Below are 22,110 nucleotides of genomic sequence, written 5' to 3'. Positions count from 1 at the left end.
TAATAATACTTAAGCTCGAAATACAGTCTAGGCAGACGTACAAGTGTTTTGACACAAAGAATTTATGGAACACAGCATTATCTGGTTGACTAGTTTCAGCCGCATGTGATTGGCTACTTACTCGAAACCATTTTAATATTCAAAACATAGAGTACACAAACTTGAACCAGTTTTGGGATTTCCTAAACCAGTAAGACTCGTCTTGATAGATACTAGTTTCTAGCTTCTCAAAAAATCACACATGGATCTTATGATGCATAGATAATATTGATTGATTGTCTAAATAAACTTAATAAATGCCCCTTCAAGATTTTTCCGTAACACTGCAGCTCATTTTTACACACTTTTTACGGAGCATGTAAATAACTGGATAAAGCAACCACAAATATTGAGGTCTTATGATTGAACACTCCCTCCAGAAAAGATGTACCATACCCACGCAGTTTTTCCGCAAACGAAATTCACAGAATGGGGTTAATTAGGTAACAAAAGGACAGCCACATTCACTAAACTGTTTCGTCATTGAGTAATTCATTTTTCTAGTGAACTGTCTATAGGCTTTTATTTTTAATCTCTGGAAGGAAGTTTTATCAACATCAAGACAAAAGGGCTAAGGCCTGTCATTTATTATAACTATGTGTTAATATTTTTCTACAAAATCTGTTTGATATTTATTTATTGAATTGTGTTTTTGCCGTGTTTGACTCCTCTTTTAATAAAAAAAAAACAAACTACGTAATTGTGATATTAAGAATTATCATTTTATTATTAATTTGAATGTTCGTTTTGCTGCACATTTGATAAGGCGTGTGGTATTACTATCATGTAATGTCGCAGAAATATTTACAGTAGGCCTGCTGTATGTATGTACATTATCATGTCTCAAAATCGGATGTTCATTTCTTCTAGGCCTAACCATAAACCAGATTTTGTTTTTGCCACAGCATGCATACGTGATAAACACTTTCCTCAAATTTCAAATTCTAAATTATTGTATTAAGTCTATATGCCTACATTGTTTAGAATATGTAATATATTTTTATAGTAAGCCAATGGTTCATGTTAGCCAGCAATTAAAATTTCTTTAAATTTCACACAATAATGGCAGAATACACAAAATATCAGACGGGGTAATTTATGTTTTGTTTTTTATTCGTTGACCACACTGATCGAAGCATGCACTTTTGGCTTACCATATCAGCTATTAAACCATGAATTTATAGCTTGGTATGAAACAACACTTATAGGCCTATATTTATATGAAATATTAAAATATATTCAAAATAGTGTAGGTCTAAATTGCTGGACTGGATTACGATTATTAATCATCTAGAATGTTGTATTTTAAGAACCGTTTTTTTTATAACATATGCATGCCATGGTTGCAATCCGTGGGTAATGAAACATAGCTTTTAACGTGTGGCATTCACCTGGCTACATTCCCCAAATGGCCTGAATGGATGGAGTCAGCCAGCCCACCCTATTAGCCATATACAGAATGATTCTCATATGATGTTTGCAATATGCAAATTGATTTCTGTACTCATTATTATACAAGTCTGTATTTTTCAGACAAAAATTGAAATGTCGACTGGTGGACTAACTCAAACACAATGCAAGTCTAGTCAACAGTGTCACTAAAATTGAATTTAATGATATGAAATATACTTTAAAAACTTTAAACTATAATAAAACTGTTTAACTTACAACATTCCATAAAAGCTGCACATTATCTGAATGTAAGGCACTAACAAGTGTTGGAACACCATCATATACCTTTACCCATTCACGTACACTGCATTCATGACATAAATATCGCAGCAACTTAGCAGCCAGACTAAAATTTATGTCAAGAAAAAATAAAAGATTTAAAAATGATTATAACACCACACACAATTTGGCTGGGAAAATTTTTTTTTAAATTAATAAAAAAAAACCAACGATAATTTAGCACCGTAAGAACACCTTTATTTTAACAATATGGTTTGATGTGTGCGGCTAGTATCTATTGTAATGTAAAGTCCTGTGTGAACTATGATGACGCGACACAGTGACATGTACATTATAAAGGGGAAACACCAGGCTGCACTGAATTTTTTCGATTGATCAGTGCAATCTTTATTCTCCAAAAATACAATGCAATGTGGGTTAGGTGGAAAACTAAGAGAAAAAAGTTAAAAAAGTGAGTAGCCTGACAGATCGGTAAAACCATTCCAAAGGGAGACAGAGGCCCAAAAAAATTGTTGATGAATGGAGGGATGGATGGATTGAGCACGTAGAGACTCTGAACTAGATTGCAAAGTTGGATGAATCAAATTAAAAATAAAGGCATTGATTCTTTGTGTAACAGGAAGCCAATGAAGGTTTCTAAGCACAGGTGTGATATGTTCCCTAACTGGGCAGATAGTGACTAAACGGGCAGCAGCATTTTGACCACATTGCAGCTTTGAAATATCCTTAGCAGGCAAACCATAAAGGAATGAATTAAAACAATCTAGCTGAGATGTTACAAAAGCATGAACAAGAAGTCAGTTGATCTAGGATCAATGTACAATGTATGTAAATTCCTCGACTGACAAACAAATATTGCCGTACGGACACACAAACACATTGCCATATGAACAAATTGCCGTATGGTTAAATTGGCGTAAGGACAAACATTGGCGTAAGGACAAAAATAGGCGTAAGGACAAAAATTGCCGAAAGGACAAAATTGCAGAAAGGACAAAAATTGGCGTAAGGACAAAAATTGGCGTACGGTCTAACTAAATATAAACGTTGAGGGCAGCATAGCAATTTAAAACCACGTGACTGAAACCACTCTGTTGTGTGTCCAGTCCTGATGGGGAATAAAAACATAATCATGGAAGGCTTGTGTTAAGCTATAGGCCAGCCGACAATAAGCCAGCCCACTTTTATTTTTTCCAGCCAACAATAACTATGAAACACCGTTTGTGTATTTTTTACATTTTCAGTGTTACTTATGGTTTTTATGGTATTAGAAATTAAATATTTGTGAGAAAACGGCGGATTGCTCCTGGGAGTCACTTGGTGGGATTATACTAGGGTAGGGCCTACCTCTTTAGTCGTCCAGTAAAAGTTGGAGTAGGCCTATGACCGCTGGTCCCGTTTACTCAGCCCTCATCTTTTAAATCTGAGTGTAACTAAATTACGATTTTTAATATTATAGTGAAATTTGATACTGTATTTGTGAGAAAACGACGGATTGCTCCTGGGAGTTACTTGGTGGGATTATACTAGGGTACCTCCTTAGTCGTCCAGTATAAGTTAAAGTAGGACCGCTGGTCCCGTTTACTCAGCATTTATCTTTTAAATCTGAGTGTAACTCAATTACGATTTTTAATATTATAGTGAAATTTGATACTGTATTTGTGAAAAAACGGCAGATTGCTCCTGGGAATTACTTGGTGGGATTATGCTGGTCCCGTTTATTCAGCATTTATCTTTTGAATTTTATACTGTATTTGTGAGAAAACGGCGGATTTAAAAGATGAGGGCTGAGTAAACGGGACCAGTGGTCATACTCAACTTTGGACGACTAAGGAGGTACCCTATTATAATCCCACCAAGTGACTCCCATGAGCAATCCGCCGTTTTCTCACAAATAGCCTACAGTATAAAATTTCACTATATATAAAAAATCGTAATTGAGTTACACTCAGATTTTTATAAGATAAATGCTGAGTAAACAGGACCAGTGGTCATACTCTAACTTATACTGGACGACTAAGGAGGTACCCTAGTATAATCCCACCAAGTAACTCCCAGGAGCAATCCGCCGTTTTCTCACAAATACAGTATCCAATTTCACTATAATATTAAAAATCGTAATTGAGTTACACTCAGATTTTTAAAAGATAAATGCTGAGTAAACAGGACCAGTGGTCATACTTTAACTTATACTGGACGACTATTAGGAGGTACCCTAGTATAATCCCACCAAGTAACTCCCAGGAGCAATCTGCCGTTTTCTCACAAATACAGTATCCAATTTCACTATAATATTAAAAATTGTAATTGAGTTACACTCAGATTTTTAAAAGATAAATGCTGAGTAAACGGGACCAGTGGTCATACTTTAACTTATACTGGACGACTAAGGAGGTACCCTAGTATAATCCCACCAAGTAACTCCCATGAGCAATCCGCCGTTTTCTCACAAATACAGTATCAAATTTCACTATAATATTAAAAATCATAATTGAGTTACACTCAGATTTAAAGATGAAGGCTGAGTAAACGGGAACACTACAGCGGTCCTGCTCTAACTTATACTGGACGACTAAGGGTACCCTAGTATAATCCCACCAAGTGACTCCCAGGAGCAATCCGCCGTTTTCTCACAAATATTTAATTTCTAATACCATAAAAACCATAAGTAACACTGAAAATGTAAAAAATACACAAACGGTGTTTCATAGTTATTGTTGGCTGGAAAAAATAAAAGTGGGCTGGCTTATTGTCGGCTGGCCTATAGCTTAACACAAGCCTTCCATGATTATGTTTTTATTCCCCATCAGGACTGGACACACAACAGAGTGGTTTCAGTCACATGGTTTTAAATTACTATGCTGCCCTCAACGTTTATATTTAGTTAGACCGTACGCCAATTTTTGTCCTTACGCCAATTTTTGTCCTTTCTGCAATTTTGTCCTTTCGGCAATTTTTGTCCTTACGCCAATTTTTGTCCTTACGCCAATGTTTGTCCTTGCGCCAATTTAACCATACGGCAATTTGTTCATATGGCAATGTGTTTGTGTGTCCGTACGGCAATATTTGTTTGTCACTCGAGGAATTATGTCTTTAACGCCATTAGTTTGCCTTACGGGAGCGGAATTGTTCGTACGGCAACGTTTGTCTATTTTGGCCCTAATGGCCGCCCATACTTTCCATCAATCAATACAGTGTCCCTTTGGAAGAAGGAAGAAAAAAACCGATAGTAGGACTGGAACTTAAATTGCATAGCCATTTCAGTTTTTTGTTTATTTTAGGAACGGACAGCGCGTGTGTGAAGGTACAGTAGTTAAAAAATAAAAATTATACTGCAAATTAATAAAGATCAAATTAAATATACGCCATAAAGAATCGGAATATATTGTAGGAAATAGTATTATAAAATTACATAGGGAGATTTGATGATAAGACATTTTGTTTAAAATCGAGTGAAATCCTGATAGTTGATTGAGTATTAGCTGACAGGAATAACTGTAGGCTATCTGTGTCCCGTTAGGACCGAGATGTCTGCCCATGTTGCAAGCCATAATGTCTTCTTTCTTGGGCCCACTCTGTCACGGCAGTTAGTTTCAAAAGATGTTTAAATTAAATAATGTATTAATAATAGTATTTATTTGAATAAACGCCTCTCCAATAAAACATCACTTTGAATAATAATCATTATACTATTTGTAGTAAAATTCATCGCACTGTTATCTACAATTTACCAAGCATTTGTTATTCTTTTTTACTACTTTTCATATCCATTAGAGGATTTCATTTGATTATAAATGTTACCATATTATTAAAACGAAAAAAATTAACATATATCCCTAGAATAAGCACCTCCCTCAAATGAATTCCGCCTCCCCAAAGGGCCCTACAAAACAATAAACACTATACTTTAAAATGTTATTAATCATCTAAAACACTGTGAAACAGAGTAGTTTAGATTTACGAATGTCAAGCATTTTCAATAATGGTAACCGACAGAAAACGTACAAGGAGAACATATTTATCATTCCGAGAACCATCATCTACACTTCCTAGAGGGGGAGCGAGCGAAGCGAGCTCCCCCTCTAGTAAATATAATTATGCTACTGTCATTAGCTTAGAAAATCTACAAAAATTGTATTTCACAATGATCGGGTGGTCGTTGTTTGACAGGCGTCGCAAGTTTGGAATCCAGTGATGATGTGATTTTGTGAAAATCTCATGAATATTAACGAGCTTCCCTAAGCTGCTGAAAAACAGACTTTCCATGAATTTACCCTAAAATGTATATGAAATTTAATTTTTTTAATTTTTTGTTATTACTTCTTCATTCTGGCGTGTCTATATTGTTATAATATTTGTTAGTTAATAAATAAACGATATTTAAAAGCAATTTTAAACCCAGAATCCCCCTTTAAAATCCAGTTTTACAGATTGTACCTGATTGGCCATACTAAGGGAAGAGTTCATAGAACTCAAAGGTTTCTACAGGATGTTGAAGGTTCCATGAAAATGTCACCTATTTTAATAAATAGATGGAGTCCAGCGGGCAGGTTTTAAAATGAACAGTATTGTCCCCCTGAAAAAATAATTGTTATCTGGTTGAATTAATCTTAATTTTTCATGATTTTAGGGAACAAAACATGGGATGAGAAATAAATCAGTTTTTGCATCATTCATTATGAGATTATAGGCCGAGAAATAAAAAGTTTGCGGAATCACTGAACTAAATGACTCATTTTTAAAACTTACATTTTAGAAGAATTTCCATAGTCTTTAATAATAGTCAACATTTTGTCTACACAGTTTAATTCTCCTAGAATATGTCTGGTTTCTGAACTAAGAATAGAAAACATCATTATTGTTATTATACACAATAGTTGAAACCAACGACAAAAATTGTGGTCATTAGTATGTAATGTTTAATAGAAGATAATCATGTTAATGTCAAAATATACTAACTTTGACGATTTACCAAGTTTTTGGTACAATACCTAATATTTCCAAAAATATGCAAAAAAAAATTGTCTCAAATCACAAGTTGTGGAAGATACAGTATTCAATATTTAACAGAAAACAAGCAGCACTCTTTGAAAATGTAAGTGAAATACAATAGAATTTTGTATTTATTTAGTTAAAGTATTACTTTTACTAAATAACTTTAGTCACATTTTTCCATGAAATGGCAAGCATTTGTGTTACTGTCATGATAAAGCTTAATATCATAATTATTACAAAACCGAAGAGCACAAATATTATAATAAATTTATTTTCAAACAACACTTTTGATTATTAAAGTAATAAAGTTACCTTTTTGCAAGACTAATAAGGCCGTACAAGGAACAGTGCAACACATGAATATCTTTTGATGCTAGTAATTTAACAAGAGGCTGAAATGTAGAGAAATCAAATACCAATCAATATACAATACAACGGCTGAACAAGAAACTTGAATCAAGAGCATCAAAGAAGCAATCCCACTCGTATTACACTCTATATTTTTATTACTTATTACTGAAATAAGAAAACAAATTCACAGAAATAATTATAAAATCCTCTTTACCAGAAGGTCGTATACATTTTTTTTACAGTAATCACTGTATGATCAAAAATATGTACACGGCCGAAAGTGTGTGGTGTATTTGGTGTTTTATTGATTCTGTGTTAAGACACAGCGATTACTGCAATCATTGTATACTAAATTTAATTTAACTAGATTTAATTCATCACTATGCAAATTATAGGTTTATGCATTGATTTAAATAAAGATAATTGATTTTTAAAAAATATATTGATTTATTGATTTTCTCAGAATCTTTAATTATTTATAATAGGATCTTGCTAACACAAATGCAATAGCCAGTATTACAATCCAATCAAAGATCCCTTTGCGTATAATGTCATAAACCACATTTGTTACATAATCATAAAGACATAAGTTACTTTTTTTCTAGATTTCATTATAAATCATGTGTATAATCTGTACACTAAGATATAACATTTAACAAACAATACGGATAATTAAAAAAAATTTACCTTAATAACAAGGTTGCAATTGCACCATAAAGGTCAAAGGCAGAACTGAGTACTTCCGGGCATTTTTGAATGAAATGTTTTATTAAACTAAATAGTAACATATATTCTGAACAATTTGACACCAAAATAAACTGTCTGTGACAACTATTTACTGAGATAGGGCAATGCCTTAAAACTGGTACTTCCGGTCATTTAAAAAAAAATACTTCATTAGAGTAAATAGGAACGTTTATGTTTATTACCAGAAGGGCTGGGCGGGTTATTGGAGTTGATGTATCCATACCTAATTTCAACTATGATGGTGTTCTCTCCTTGGTAAAACGTATACTCTCCCAAACAGACCACCCCCTCCATAAGGAATACACTTTTCTTCCATCTAATATTCGTATCCGTCTCAAAACCGTACTAAACGCTACAATAAATCATTTGTCCCACAATCTATTGTCACCTATAACAAGTTTGTCCAATGCTAATTCATGGAGAGAACACCTGCATCGTAGACTTTTTGATATTTTATATGTGATTTTATATTGATTTGTGTTTTGTATGTATATTTGTTACTATCTCTGCAGTATATATAGTGTTTAAGCGTTTTAAATTATGCAAATTAGGTGACCCAAGGGGTCATTTTGCTTGGCTCCCATCAAAAATTAAATTCGTATAGGGTGGACAACCTGTATACCAAATTTGATGCTTTTGGAAAAAAGTTAACCAAAATATCCCTAACAGACTCCACTATAGTATCAGTATCGATTTGTCAGGAACAATGCGGCTATTATTAACATGTGTCGAATTCTCTGGATAGAAGAAATAGAATAATAAAACTTGTTTTGACCATTGTCCGTAAGATATTTGTGTAACGTCAATCCCGATGTACTGTCATTATTTCATTTAATAAAATCCACAAGATTATGCATAAACGAACATCCGTTAGGAGCGTTAGGAGCGTTAGGAGCGTTAGGAGCGTTAGGAGCGTTAGGAGCGTTAGGAGCGTTAGGAGCGTTAGGAGCGTTAGGAGCGTTAGGAGCGTTAGTCTCATGTTTACTGTGTTACACGAAGTAATATAATTTAGACATGGCCCTTTAATTAAACTAATTAAGAAAGTGATTTTTAATTATGCTATAAAACAATTTCTTAATTAAAATGACAAATTAACTACTTCACAATGAACTTACGACATGTGCCCCAGATGCAATAAGCCAATCTTGATGTTCTTTTTCTACAGCTAATTTTTGAAAAATATCTAAGATATAAAAAGGTATATTTAAAATTGAACTTTAAGATTGAGTATACACATATTCTTATCATAGCACATTTATGCTGGAAAGCAAAAACCTGAAATACACTGAATGCAATCTTTATAGTTTGGTAGTTGAAGGGTTTAACTAGGAAAAAAATGATACAAAGGAAATTTTTATGGAGAATATAACATATCCAAAATCTTTTTTTTAGACACGTTTTTCTTTTATTTAACATTTTTGATAAAAATTGATTAATATGATTGTATATCTTGGCAACCGCTAACTGCAGAGGCTTCTATTTGGTCTCAAATTGTTTACAACATACATTTTTCTCTAATAAAAATCTTTGTCAAAAAATGGCAGGAAATGTCATTTCTCTAAATATTGACCTCTGACCTCATAATAATTTATTTATTTTATTCCTTTCAGTAAAAGACAATACAAACAACATAAAACGTGAAAGTGGAGCACTGAGGAGAGATAAAAGCTGTCAAAGACTACTATCGCCAAAGGGCGTGCCTCTCCAACATTCATACAGATGCACTAAAAACTAATTATTGTATTATATAAAATTGCACTATAAAAAAATATATATATAAATATGAATATAGGATTAAGATTATAATATTATCTCAATAAATATTAGTCGTACACACTTAAAATTGTCTTAAATTGTTCATAAAATGTATGTTTATATTTACTCTAATGAATAACTTCCGACAAAACACGTCATTAAAGAGGTCATTCTGACCTCATAGTATTAAATCTCGCTAAATACTGGTCATACACACTTAAGATTGATCTTAAAGTGTATGTCCCTAATTACTCTAATGAATAATTTTGACAATAAAAGACACTAAAAATGTAATTTTCATGCATTTCTATTGTTTATAGTGTGTATGTTTCTATAAATACTTTAATAAATAATTTTGCAATTCCTCTACATTTTTTTAAAATGTTCCCTCTCAGTTAATTTGCACTTTGGTTCATTTTCACACCATGAACATACATTGATTGTATCATTGTTTTTAGATGATAAATAAACTTAAGTAGACTTTAATAGGTTGTTGGGCGCTTAACACTTTGACTGCCAAACACGAAGATCTTCGTGTTTCAAACACGAAGATCTTCGTGTTTGGAAACACAACGCTTGACTGCCAAACACGAAGATCTTCGTGTTTCACGTTTTTTTTACGAAATCCGTTAGATAGGTTAATTATAATATAAATATGGACACTATATTCGGTCTGGACCGTCAATATTTTACTATTTGAAAGTAACTAATCTGGTTACAACGACTGTCAAAATGGTACCTGTCGAAATAACATATACCGCGCATCACAGTAGCGCGTAGAGCGATGGCTTGGCGCATTGTGTATCGGTCGCACGCTAGCTATGCCGTCGAAGCATTACAAAGGTTTTGTGGATTGGCATGTTTGTTTGTTATCTGAATAAAAAATAATGGAGTCATTTTCAATATGAAGTCTTTAATTTTATTATTGTATGTACAGTATACCCTAATTGTTTTGGTGTTTCACTGTAAGTGACCGAGTTTCACGCAACAAACTTGTTTGGAAAAGAAATAGTATGGATATTACCATCAGTTTACGAGGCTAGCCTAGCCTAGTCGTAAAACGGTTCCGGACCAACTTTAGGCCTGGTTAACTAGGCCTGGTGTCTTTACTATGTGGATTTTGGCGAAAGATTGATGCAAGATTTATGATTTATAAAATGTAATACATTTTTTGATAGTGATAACTTGTTTTTATAGGCCGTGTAAGTAACTTTTTCGTTGTTTGTTGATCTCACCGGGCGATATTTTCATATTGTGATGTCTTGCACAAAATCGCGAATATCTCGACTTTCTTGCGCGAAACTACGAAAAACTAAAAAAGTGGGTTACTTTTACTTTACTATTACGATTTACATATTACAATTTGAAAATCGTTCTTGGTACCATTGTGAAGCTAAAATCTTTATGATTATTTTAGTCTAAATTACATATAAATCAGATCACATATAGTTTCAATCAGCTTTAATAAAAACATCGAATTGGGCTAAAAATGCTGGCGGTGGCAGTTTCTAACTGGAAAAACCTCTGGCAGTCAAAGTGTTAAACGTAACTAGAGGGTTGTGAAGGGCCTATCAAGTCTGCATTTATTTACGATCACTTAATTACCGAGTCATTGTGTCAAATCACTTTTAATCACAATTTAAAAAAGTCCCATATGATTCCTTATGTATAACCATCATAACAAACGTTTAGACCACAAGACAAGAGACCGTGCCATGCTATCAAATCAACCAGAGTTACTCTGCTACTAGAGCTGTGTTTCCGCAGCTAAAAATTAACCGATTATTAACCTATAAAAATTAACCGATCTCATTCAAATCAGATAATTATCTGATAAATGCAATAATTGTTAACATTTTGACCTAAAGGACAAATTGTTGCGATGTGATTGGGTTTCTGATTGTTTGATACTGACTGATCATGGCACTTTATTGGTTACAAAATTAACTGTTAATTTTTGTTTTGGCTGCGGAAACATGGCCTATGTCAGATGGAATTTTATAAAAATCATCACTATGAAAAACTACATACAGTAGGCCTAGCGAAAATTAGCCTTATGTAGTTTCTTGAAGTATATATTAAATATGTATATATTAAATATATATATATATGAGCTCTACATTTGTTTCAGAGGGAAAAAAATCATAACCACAGTGTTCTCCTCAGGCCTTTGAGATTGGGTTCTCTACCGTGATGCTTTACGGTCGGCCATGACGCTTAAAACCTTATCCGTGACGCTTAAAATATCAACCACAACCAATCTAAAAATAGATTAATAACAGGCAGGTACTTTCTAGAGATGAAGCATGCATAAAAAGCCTAATGCATACGAGACATGTGACATGAGCACTAGACGATATTACAAGCCAAGAAACAGACTGCGTAACTAAGTATTATAACAACGCGCTTTCACCGGCCGCCGCCGAGAGATGTAAACACATGATTGATTGTATTGTTTTTCTTGTAAAAATGTTATGTGTATTAAAAAATAAATATCAATGATATTTTCAATATCACACTGAATTAATAGACTCTCTATGGATTGGTGGGATTTAATTTAATCTTTCGTCGGTAATAATCAAATGACAAATGCGCGATTGATTTGCTAGGCTGCTTTGATCGTATAATACATTCAAGAAGGCTACGATCGTTTTGCTGTTTGCTAGCGCGCTATGAAGTCTTATTTCCGGCCAACTAGAAGTGTCTTACTGATGAGTAGGCCTATTGTTTTATTTCATCGGGGACTTTTGTATTGAACACAAAAAATGTTTTTTTATCGTGTATGATTAACCCTTTCACCGCGTATACCCGGTACTACCGGGTATAAACAAACGTCGTTGAAGTGCGTATACCCGGTAATACCAGGTATGGACAAAACAATGATTTAATCGTATTTGCCTATAATATATAGCACCCTCTATATTTGTTCGATGAACTTGAATATTTTTGCAAGTCATTAAAAAATTTTTCCAGCAAAAAAAAACGGCCCTCTATAGCTGTATTATTGTCTTGAAATCATGCGCCCTCTATAGTTATATTATATATAGTATAGTGTATATAATAGTATTCTATCTTGGAAAGTTGTTTTGAGTAGCGTAATGGCGGCCATTTTGAAAGTAACCAAAATTTACCAGCCCCAATAGGGCAACATTGTATTTATCACAACACGCAAAAAAAAAAAAAATTCTGAAACAATAGTTAGTTTTGTACTATAGTGAATTTTTGGAAAATGTCATTATTTTCACGATTTTGCCCCAAAACTTTGATTTGTGCATAATTTTTATAAAACAATAAAAATAATTCAATTTTTTTTAATATTTTTATTTGTTATACGTATCTTCATCAATATCCAGTTGGAAAAACGTATTCCATAAGAATTTCTTATAGAAAATATAGTTTTTATCATTGATTCGATAAAAAACACGAAATCCAAAATACCTGTAATGACGTCACATGACGTCATCAATATGCAAATTACTTTTTTTTTATACCTAACTGTAGACTAACCCTTTGCCCATCACACACCACAAAAATAATTACACAATTATCTCAATTAGTATTTTTTTGCAATTTATTAAAATACCATATGTTTTTCTTAAATATACATTACGCACAGAGGTGGGAATAATGCTCCGCAGTGAAAGGGTTAATGGCGGAAAAAGTAGGCTACGATCATTTTACTGTTTGCTAACGCGCTATGAAGTGTCGATTCCAGCCAACTACAGTTGTCCTACTGATGAGTATACATATTTTTTTTTTATTGGGGACTTCCCCTTGACTATTAAACGATCGTTTATTAGTACTTTTTTTCGTACACGATGTAGGCCTCTTGGCTAGGGCTACCTTGTATTTGATTCAAATAACAGGAATCTATTTATCATTATTCAAAAATTCAAATAATCAAAAAATCACAAATAAAAATATTGTATGTATTATCTGTATGAAAAGTTTGAGACCATTTCCATGGTATAGTTTAGTTATTATTATACAATTTCAGAAGTCAAGATAACCTATTTACTGTTGTTCGATGTCAAAATTATTCATTAAATAGAGTAAATAGAAACATACAATACAATACCAATTTTAATTGTGTACAACCAGTATTTATCGACTTTTGATACTACAAGGTCAGAGGCCAAAATGACCTCTTTACTGTCATTTATTGTCAAAATTATTCGTTAGAGTAAATATAAAAATACACTTTATGAATAATTTAATACCAAGTGTGTACGACCAGTATTTATTGAGATAATATTATTATGAGGTCAGAGGTCAATATTTAAAAAATGACCTTTCCTGCCATTTTTTTACAAACATTTTCATTAGAGTAAATAGAAATATGTATGTTGTAAACAATTTGAGACCAAATAGAAGCCTCTGCAGTTAGCGGTTATCAAGATATACAATCATGGTAATTTACAGTAGGCCATTTTTATCAAAAAGAAAAACGCGTCTAAAAAATGTTCCGAAAGATTGATTTTTGTCGATTTTGGATATGTTATTCTCCGTAAAATTCTGCTTTCAATGATGTTAACATTTCTTTCATACCATTTTTTTTCCAGGTAGGGCCTATATTTTTGGTTCAACTACCAGACTATTACAGAGAAATATACTGAAACAGCAGACTTTAAGGAGACAACTTCATGACCCAACCAAGTGTCTTCTTATATAGTATGGATTGGGCATGGATGTATAAAATAGAAGGAGAGAGCTCGAATGTATTGTAGCGCGTTAACAGGATGTCGCCATGGTATTTTCAAAGCCAAAGCCTTGTGCCGACAGCGCGCTGCGCGGACTTTGTTACCAACGTCAGCCGCCGCCTCTAGTCAGCCCTCTATCACAGAGGAGGTGAGATCCTAAAAAATACACAAACAAACACATATACTTTTGGCATGAGCAGTGCTATTGTTTGTGTTATAATTGTTGCGCAAACCAAATGTTTGCTTCCCGCTTAAAAAATCTCTAAATATTGATACCAAACACGTTTACATATGACATTTTAAGCAAATTTTATCAGGCTCCCATTATAGTTGTTATTGTAATTTACTTGCTGTTTATGCAATTAAATGTATTTCGATAAAATATTAATAGACGTCGTCAGACAGCTGTAGTTTTGTGTGAAGAACACATGGTTATTACTTTACATTCTTACGTTAGTCGTTGGGCTGCCGATGATTGCCGGCCAAAGATATTGACGAAATACATTAGGCATATTTCGCGGGTTTGTTGACAATGGATGGGGGAGGTATTCGATTACGAAACTGTGGCTAGGTCTATAGTTTTAGGCTAGGGCCGGAGTAGTCCTTGCATAATTATTATAATCTAGACTAAAAATATAATCATTGCTGTAGCAGCCATTTTATCTCCTCTGCATGCAGAGTAAACAAGCATGTGACGTCACGTCGCCGATATCAGGAGGCATGCGCAGTGACTCGGAACGCGACTAGGAAGCGACAACGCGGAGAGGCACACTGCGCGTAACATTGTGTAACATGCTGAGGCGGCGGACTACGTAGGACAAAGGCTTGTCTTCCGAGCTCTCTCCTTCTATTTTTATACCTCCATGGATTGGGCATGTATTATCTCTTATTCATTTCATGGTAGATTGTCACTTAGTGAGGATTCCCTCATATTTTACCACTTATTCATTTCACAGAAAAAGTGTTCCCTTAATAGGAGTTTCGCCTGAATATGGATATCCCAAAGGTGAAATTCTATTGTAATACTTTACTTGTTAGTTCTTTTAAGATGTCTACTGTTAATGGCTGTTCCCCTGAGCACAAATACTGTTCTGTTCTTGCATGAAGCCTCTGTAAAAAAGAATTACGATAATAATAATATTTATTTGGATCAACATTTTAACAGGGGCACAATGCAAATTACAAAATTTCAATTTACAAAATTACTTAAAAACTATACAAAACAATGGAAAAGAAAACGAAAACTAAAACTTCTTGCATTAAATAAAATAAATTTACATTCATTAATATTTGATTATAGTTATTAACGTCTATACCTTACTGGAAGTACCTTCATCAGGGACTTTCCACCTGACCTGACATTGACATGCATTGAACGCAAAAAATTATATCCTTGTAAGCAGCAGAATTTTTGAAATGCGCAAAATGTCATAAAACGTGTAAAACTTCAGGTAAATGTACACATGTTGTCACATGTTTACACATTTTAGAAAAACGCGACTCACAAAAAAGGAAGAAGAATAATACAGGAAAAAAAATATTGATCCAATAGCATATTGCAGATAACTAATTGGTATCTAAATTACCATATAACGTACCTATGACGTCATATAAGTATGATGTCAAAAATAATGCTCAATTGGCATATTCTAAGGGAAAACTGCAGAAAAAGATGTTTTAAATCTCATGAAAATAGTAGAACATTTAACACATCAACTGTGTATCAGAAGTTACATTTCCGCCACAATATGCACAGCAATAGAACATTCCAGTTAATTTCTTATTTATAGGCCTATTTGCTTGCATCTGATAACTTTGGAGAGAGTTTGTAATGAGTTAATGTCGTTTAATTCTACACCCTTACTTAAATGCCATCCTAAATCTTGAGGATCACAGTTTGCCATCTAAGGTACATATACATAGAAAATGCAATAGTTGACTTATACAGTATTATGGTTTCTTTGCCAGGAATCAAACCACCATACACACAAATTCCACATTCATCAGTTGGACTTTGATATTTTAAACCATAATTATTACATGATGCTGGCTGTTTATTTTGCAGAATACTTTTGGTATGATATAGCCATGTTTATTGGAATATGTTGGTTCAGGGACAGAGAAACATTGTTTTATTTGATAGTTTTCTCCAGCTAGTTCTTTAGGGAAACCTATTTTCTGTTATCGTTTTAAACGTGATCTCAGTCAGACAGAAAATATGTTCATGCTGGATGCAGCTTTCGTAATAAATAATACATTCAATATAGTTGTAGTATTTTCACCATGTTTCGGCCTAAGGAATTTTTGTTCTGTCAGAAAGAAGAAATCATTGATAGGACTGCACGTTATAAAAGCAGCATAACTTCAAAACGGTTAATATAATAATGCCGTGCTGTACATTTATGTTACTATTTTTTATGTATATATTTTGAGTGTACAATTTTTTTCTTATCACAAAGAGTACCAGAAGAGAAAATAATATCAGTTTACATTATTTTGGTATAGTATAATCTCCATTTATTGAGGCGTTTTGTGATGCAGATTGCATTTTATCTCCATGTATGTTATGCCTGTTATGTCAATCTTCTACAGGTAGCCCTAACTATGCAGCCATATGTCTACACTAGGACTATTCTATAAACACTAGCATCCACCAGAAACAGAAAAATTCTTTGCAATTTGTTTCATCACACAATTTATTAATCATAATCGATACTGAAAGTTGAAACTATCATTCGAAAATAATTAAATAGTCAAAAGTTTTCAAGGCCTTGTTAAAAAATGACAATCAATCACAATAGCTAGGGGCGTCGAGCGGAAAAAGATGTTCCTAAGTTTAGGGGGGTAAACCCTCTAGTACTTAATTTGTTACCGAATATTAATATGAATTTCTGAAGTTAGATCAAGAATTTTAACTTACCTCTGCTAATGGTTTTACTCCATCGAGTTTGAATATATGTTTCTATAAACAAAAATATTTATTTATCATTTGAACATTTCTATATAATAAAAAATATGTAATTATATGGTATATATTATTTATTATTAGTTGTAAAATATAGGATACTGTTTTGATATAAACTTACTTGGTAAATTGTATCCCGTAGAAATATTCGTAGACATATCAAAATGCATAGTTGGTTTTCAGCTGGTGCTCTCTCAGACCACTCACTATAAACAAAAATGTATTTCAAATAATTGTATTAAACTAGATAGTTTTTGATTACACAGTAATTTCAGCGTAAAAAAACTGACAATTTCAAACGTGGAAGGAGGGAGGCGCTGTGAGAAATAACTTACCAAGATAAAGTTGCTGTCATTGCTGCTTTAACATTATATACAATGGGGATGATGTCCAAAATATTTTTTCTGTGTGGATTTCACATGATAAAGTCCATTCTTTACCCCTCCCATTGGTGTCCCAAGGGTAAACTAGCAGGATACGACCTGGCAGCAATATTGATAATTAAATCTTGGCCATTTACAGTATCTACACAATCAGCCTATCAATCCTTTTGAGGTTTCCACAAAAATACTCTCTGGGTGCCCCAGTCTGTATACTTATCCTTTACTAGTTTTATTACTCTTTTCATACCACCCTATGCTCACGCTAAGGTCAAGTTTGCTTTCGCAAAATTTGCGAAAGGTCATCGATTTGTAAATTATTTAGCAGATATACACATGTGAAGTTTGTTTGTAATTATAATTACTGTGCATGTCTATTATAAAAGGAAAATAGCGATTCACAAAATAAATTCTTGATGTACAATTAAGTAGTCTGCCACCCGAACAAAAATATTGTTTTAATTTACTAAAGTGATGCAAAAAAGCGTTGTTGATAGGCAAGTAACGCAATATCTCTACACTGCGATTGCTTAGGCTGGCGACATCGGCGATGATGTTGAAGAAAATTTTATTCAGAGCCAGGCCTCAGAGCCTAAGCGGATGAATGAAAAAATTATTTTCGCCAGTTTTGCGAAAGATATCAATTTTTTTTCCGCCAATTGACAACTCCAATCGTCATTTGCAAAAACGGCAATGGCTAGCGTGAGCATTGCCACCCAATCATATATTTTAGTACTCACCTTGAACAAAGCCGACTTTTGACAAGGGCTGAAAATATCTGTAAAATAAACAAAATTGTCATGAACAATTGCTGTTGAGTTCTGTTGATACTTTTATTAATTTTACAGAAAAATTGAATATGACAAAATAGCATATTAAATGCATCTCAATCTTTTCTTCTAACCTTCTTTAGTTCTGAAGTGAAAGTAGGAAAGAATAAATATAAAATGTGACAAATACCAGCGTGTCTATGACGAACACCACAAACATACCGCTGGTAATCAGTGGCTGGCTAGCACTATGATAGTTCTCATGGGAGCGAAAAGTATCAGTATCAGATATTAAAGCAGAGCTACTGTATGCGGTGTTATTAGCAAAATTGGGGACAGAAAAAAACAATTGCCATTCTTTCGAAATAACAAGTGCGAACTCAAGCTACAAACAATGAATGTAGAATTCCAAGAACACTCGGACTTCATCGGACTTGAAAGTTCAAGAAATGGTAGAGAACAGTAAACAAGTGTTAGACAAAGATCTTGAAATAATTAAAGACAAACTTGACAACATAGAAAGGCGTCAGCGGCGGAACAATCTACAATTTAATGGAATTCCAGAATTAACCGAGAATAAAGAGGATTTGGGTAATATACTAAAGAAAATGATTACAGGTTCAATGAACGATGAGATACAGAGTGCCTACCGTGTTGAGCCTCGAGCCAGCAGGCCTCGATCCGTTATTGCATATTATCTTAGAAACGATTAGTAAGCAAACAATTAGGAAAATGTCTGTCAAATGTAAACCCAAGCTAATGGGGCAATAATATCTATATCAATGGAGATTTTACTAGTAAGGTTCAACAAAAACTGTTTACTAAAATGAAAGAACTTTAGAGACAAAGGCATAAAAGCATGAGTCCACTTTGATAGACTGAGATATGCGGATGAAAATGGACTACTTAGACCCAACTAAGTTTGAACCCCGTAACCGCAATGCGAAATCAGAATCAACCATTAAATCGCAATAAAGATTTGAGCTTATGCGAACAACATAACCCACATTTAAGAAGGCCTACGATAACAAGTTTGAAACCCAAAAACCCAACCCAAAATCTTCCCAATCCATGACTGAATCTCAAAAGAAATGACTACTGTAAGGCGAATTGAAACAGCACTCACTTTTTTAACTCACAATTGACATAATTTTGAGTCTATATGTTTTATGTTTTTTATCTTTATTTTGTTCTTTATATAGTGAATACTATAATCGATATAAGCTTATGTTTACTACAGCTGAAAAAATAGGTATTTGGAAACTCGGACTGGGCATGCACATCTGGGCGAAAAGAGTCTACGAGGTGTATGCAGACAGTAGTCTGTGTAAGACCTGTTCAATAAACATTGTTTTCTTTTTGGTTGTCAATTTATCATTGTCAAAACAATCCTTTCTCTATGGTAAATATTTTTGGTGAATGGTGTGTATATGAAGAATTGTTTGATTAGTGAGTAAGTTTGTGGGCGGCTGGGAAATGTTACTGAAATGTTGGGTATGTGAGTCACTCCGGCCTTAGGGAGTCACACCTCTACCATGTACAGTACTACTACTACTATAGTTAAGTTTAGGAATAGACTTTTAGGACTTTGTTAACTTCACTATATTTACATTACACAAAATGTTTACTGATTGTTAAACAAATATAATTGATAATAAATCATTATTTCTTAAATTATTAAAAATAGAATATCAATAAAAAAAAATTTAATGAAGAAAGAAAAATAATTAAAACTGTTACGTCAAAAAACCGAGCAGCATTTTTGTAAAAAATATTTCTTGTTTACCTTTATTGTGTATATTTGCAGCCCACGAATTTCACGTCGGCAATCGGCAATTGCGGACCTTATTGCCGACCTTAAATTGTCAGAGGACGGCAAGAGATTGCCGACCTTGAAACTAGGCTAGAGATCCCTCCTTTCAAGCCTCCTAGCAACAACATGGTACTTTAAGGGATCGTATCATTGAAATTTTAACAGGCATATTCACCACCATGTTGTGTTTAGTTAACAAACCATGGAATTAAGATGATCCCTGAATTCACTCAACCATTACATCATGTTGTGTGTGTGTGAGCTGCATGCTTTCCTATCAAGCTGGCTGGGCACAGCGCTGTGCGACAGACCTGTGTAGGGGAATACCCTGTTATGCCAAGCAAGCAACCAGGCTATGCTCTGTGTACGGCTAGCTCCAGAACCACGATGTTCAGCAATTATCAAATAGAATTTATCTTGTAAATTTTAGTGTTAGGTTTTTATATTTTAGTTAATTTTGCTAGTTCTTTTTGCATAACATATAGCTAGGGAGGCTAGGCCTAGCTAGGCCTTATTAGGTTAGCAAGAGGTTAGGCCTTGTTGAATTTTCTATTTTTAGAACTGCCGAGACTGCCGACCTTGGCGAATTTAAGGTCGGCAATTTTTTGCCGACCTTCTTTTTTCTGAATTTCGTGGGCTGTATTTGATTAAATCAACCTGTCATTTGTTCTTTGAACTGTTGTCAAAATATGAAAACATACCTGATCAAATTGCTTGGATAGATGATGTTTGCTAAAGAGCCGTTCATTCTGATAGGTTGAACTGTTAAAATAAAAACATTTTATTATTTCAATCAAAAATGCAACATTTTCCTATTTGTAGGTTGTAATGAGTGTGTTCCTACTTTTAAAGAGCAACTTGCTATTGCATATTGCACAAATAAACCTAAATAGACAATTTACATTTCTTAATGACTTATCTGACTTTCTGAAATTAAAATTAAATATACTGCACCACCACTAAATGCTAGATTTTGATATATAAATCAGTTATTATTATTATTATTATTATGTAAATCTGCCTCAAATTGTTGTTCCGACAACAATTGAATATGTGAGTCTTTCTCATTATCAAAATCTGGCTAGTTTAGTATTGAATTGAAGCTAATTTATATTTCTGTTCAACTACCTTGTGCGAAGAGGCCAAACAAGACCAACCACTGACAAAAATAATCCCTATTAAAAATAAAAGTGTTTACCATTTTCCTTACAGGGGGATTAGGTTCTCCGCTTATGAATAAATTACCATCGCCCAGGCAATGTGCATGGTATGCATGTATTAGCGTATTAATTAATGATTGGATACCCCCACAGTGGACTGTTCCATTTTCGGAACTAGTCGCTTTTCATGGAATATTGGCTTCGAAACGTAAATTTTACAGATTGATTAAATTATTTAATAAGTGGAGTATTTATTAAGCTACTATATAAGTACGTTAGGAAGAAATGTACCGAAGAAATTGAAGAAGCTTCAAATGTGCTATGCAGCGTCCGTAACCCATTCTATGTAGGTGGCGCTCGAAATGGAATCGAACAAATAATAAACACAGGCTTAATTCTTATTTTTAGCGGTTTGAAAAGTATTGTCACGATTTTTTTTTTTTTTTTTATTCTTTCTTTCCACGAATTTTGTTCGCAGCGTATCTCTAATTCTGGCCAACATAAGATTGTATAACTTTGTCATAAGATTGACCTGTAGCTGTAGATGTTCCAAAAAATTTGTTATATGACTTTAGAGTCGCGTAGCGTAGAATTATGTTTTTCAATTTCGATTTAAAATCATATCATACGAGCACTTCGAATTGGACAATTTGCGCACGTTTTTGATAAAACAAACTAAAAAATTCGTCAAAATTATGACTTTTTCTAAACAGTCATTTGAATATAAAATATAGGATTTTTAT

The 22,110-nt window shown here is 33.5% G+C and overlaps 1 protein-coding gene across 4 annotated transcripts in view; it reads right to left on the bottom strand.

The window, feature by feature from the left end:
• Positions 1–22,110, bottom strand: part of LOC140063602 (serine/threonine-protein kinase Nek10-like) — a 98,840-nt gene that overhangs the window by 53,983 nt on the left and 22,747 nt on the right. For all 4 annotated transcript variants that reach the window (XM_072110013.1, XM_072110016.1, XM_072110015.1 and 1 more), the window contains exons 5-13: positions 20,909–20,969; positions 18,365–18,402; positions 17,366–17,450; positions 17,200–17,241; positions 15,311–15,389; positions 8,940–9,007; positions 7,039–7,118; positions 6,481–6,567; positions 1,708–1,837 (exon numbers count right to left, since the gene is read on the bottom strand). In XM_072110013.1, coding sequence (XP_071966114.1) covers positions 1,708–1,837; positions 6,481–6,567; positions 7,039–7,118; positions 8,940–9,007; positions 15,311–15,389; positions 17,200–17,241; positions 17,366–17,450; positions 18,365–18,402; positions 20,909–20,969 — 670 coding nt within the window. The remainder of the gene's footprint in view (positions 1–1,707; positions 1,838–6,480; positions 6,568–7,038; positions 7,119–8,939; positions 9,008–15,310; positions 15,390–17,199; positions 17,242–17,365; positions 17,451–18,364; positions 18,403–20,908; positions 20,970–22,110) is intronic.

This window comes from Antedon mediterranea, chromosome 1, assembly GCF_964355755.1.
Source record: "Antedon mediterranea chromosome 1, ecAntMedi1.1, whole genome shotgun sequence".
Classification (NCBI taxonomy): domain Eukaryota; kingdom Metazoa; phylum Echinodermata; class Crinoidea; order Comatulida; family Antedonidae; genus Antedon; species Antedon mediterranea.
Note: the sequence above shows the minus strand (reverse complement) of the source record. Positions and strands in the feature narration are given on the sequence as shown.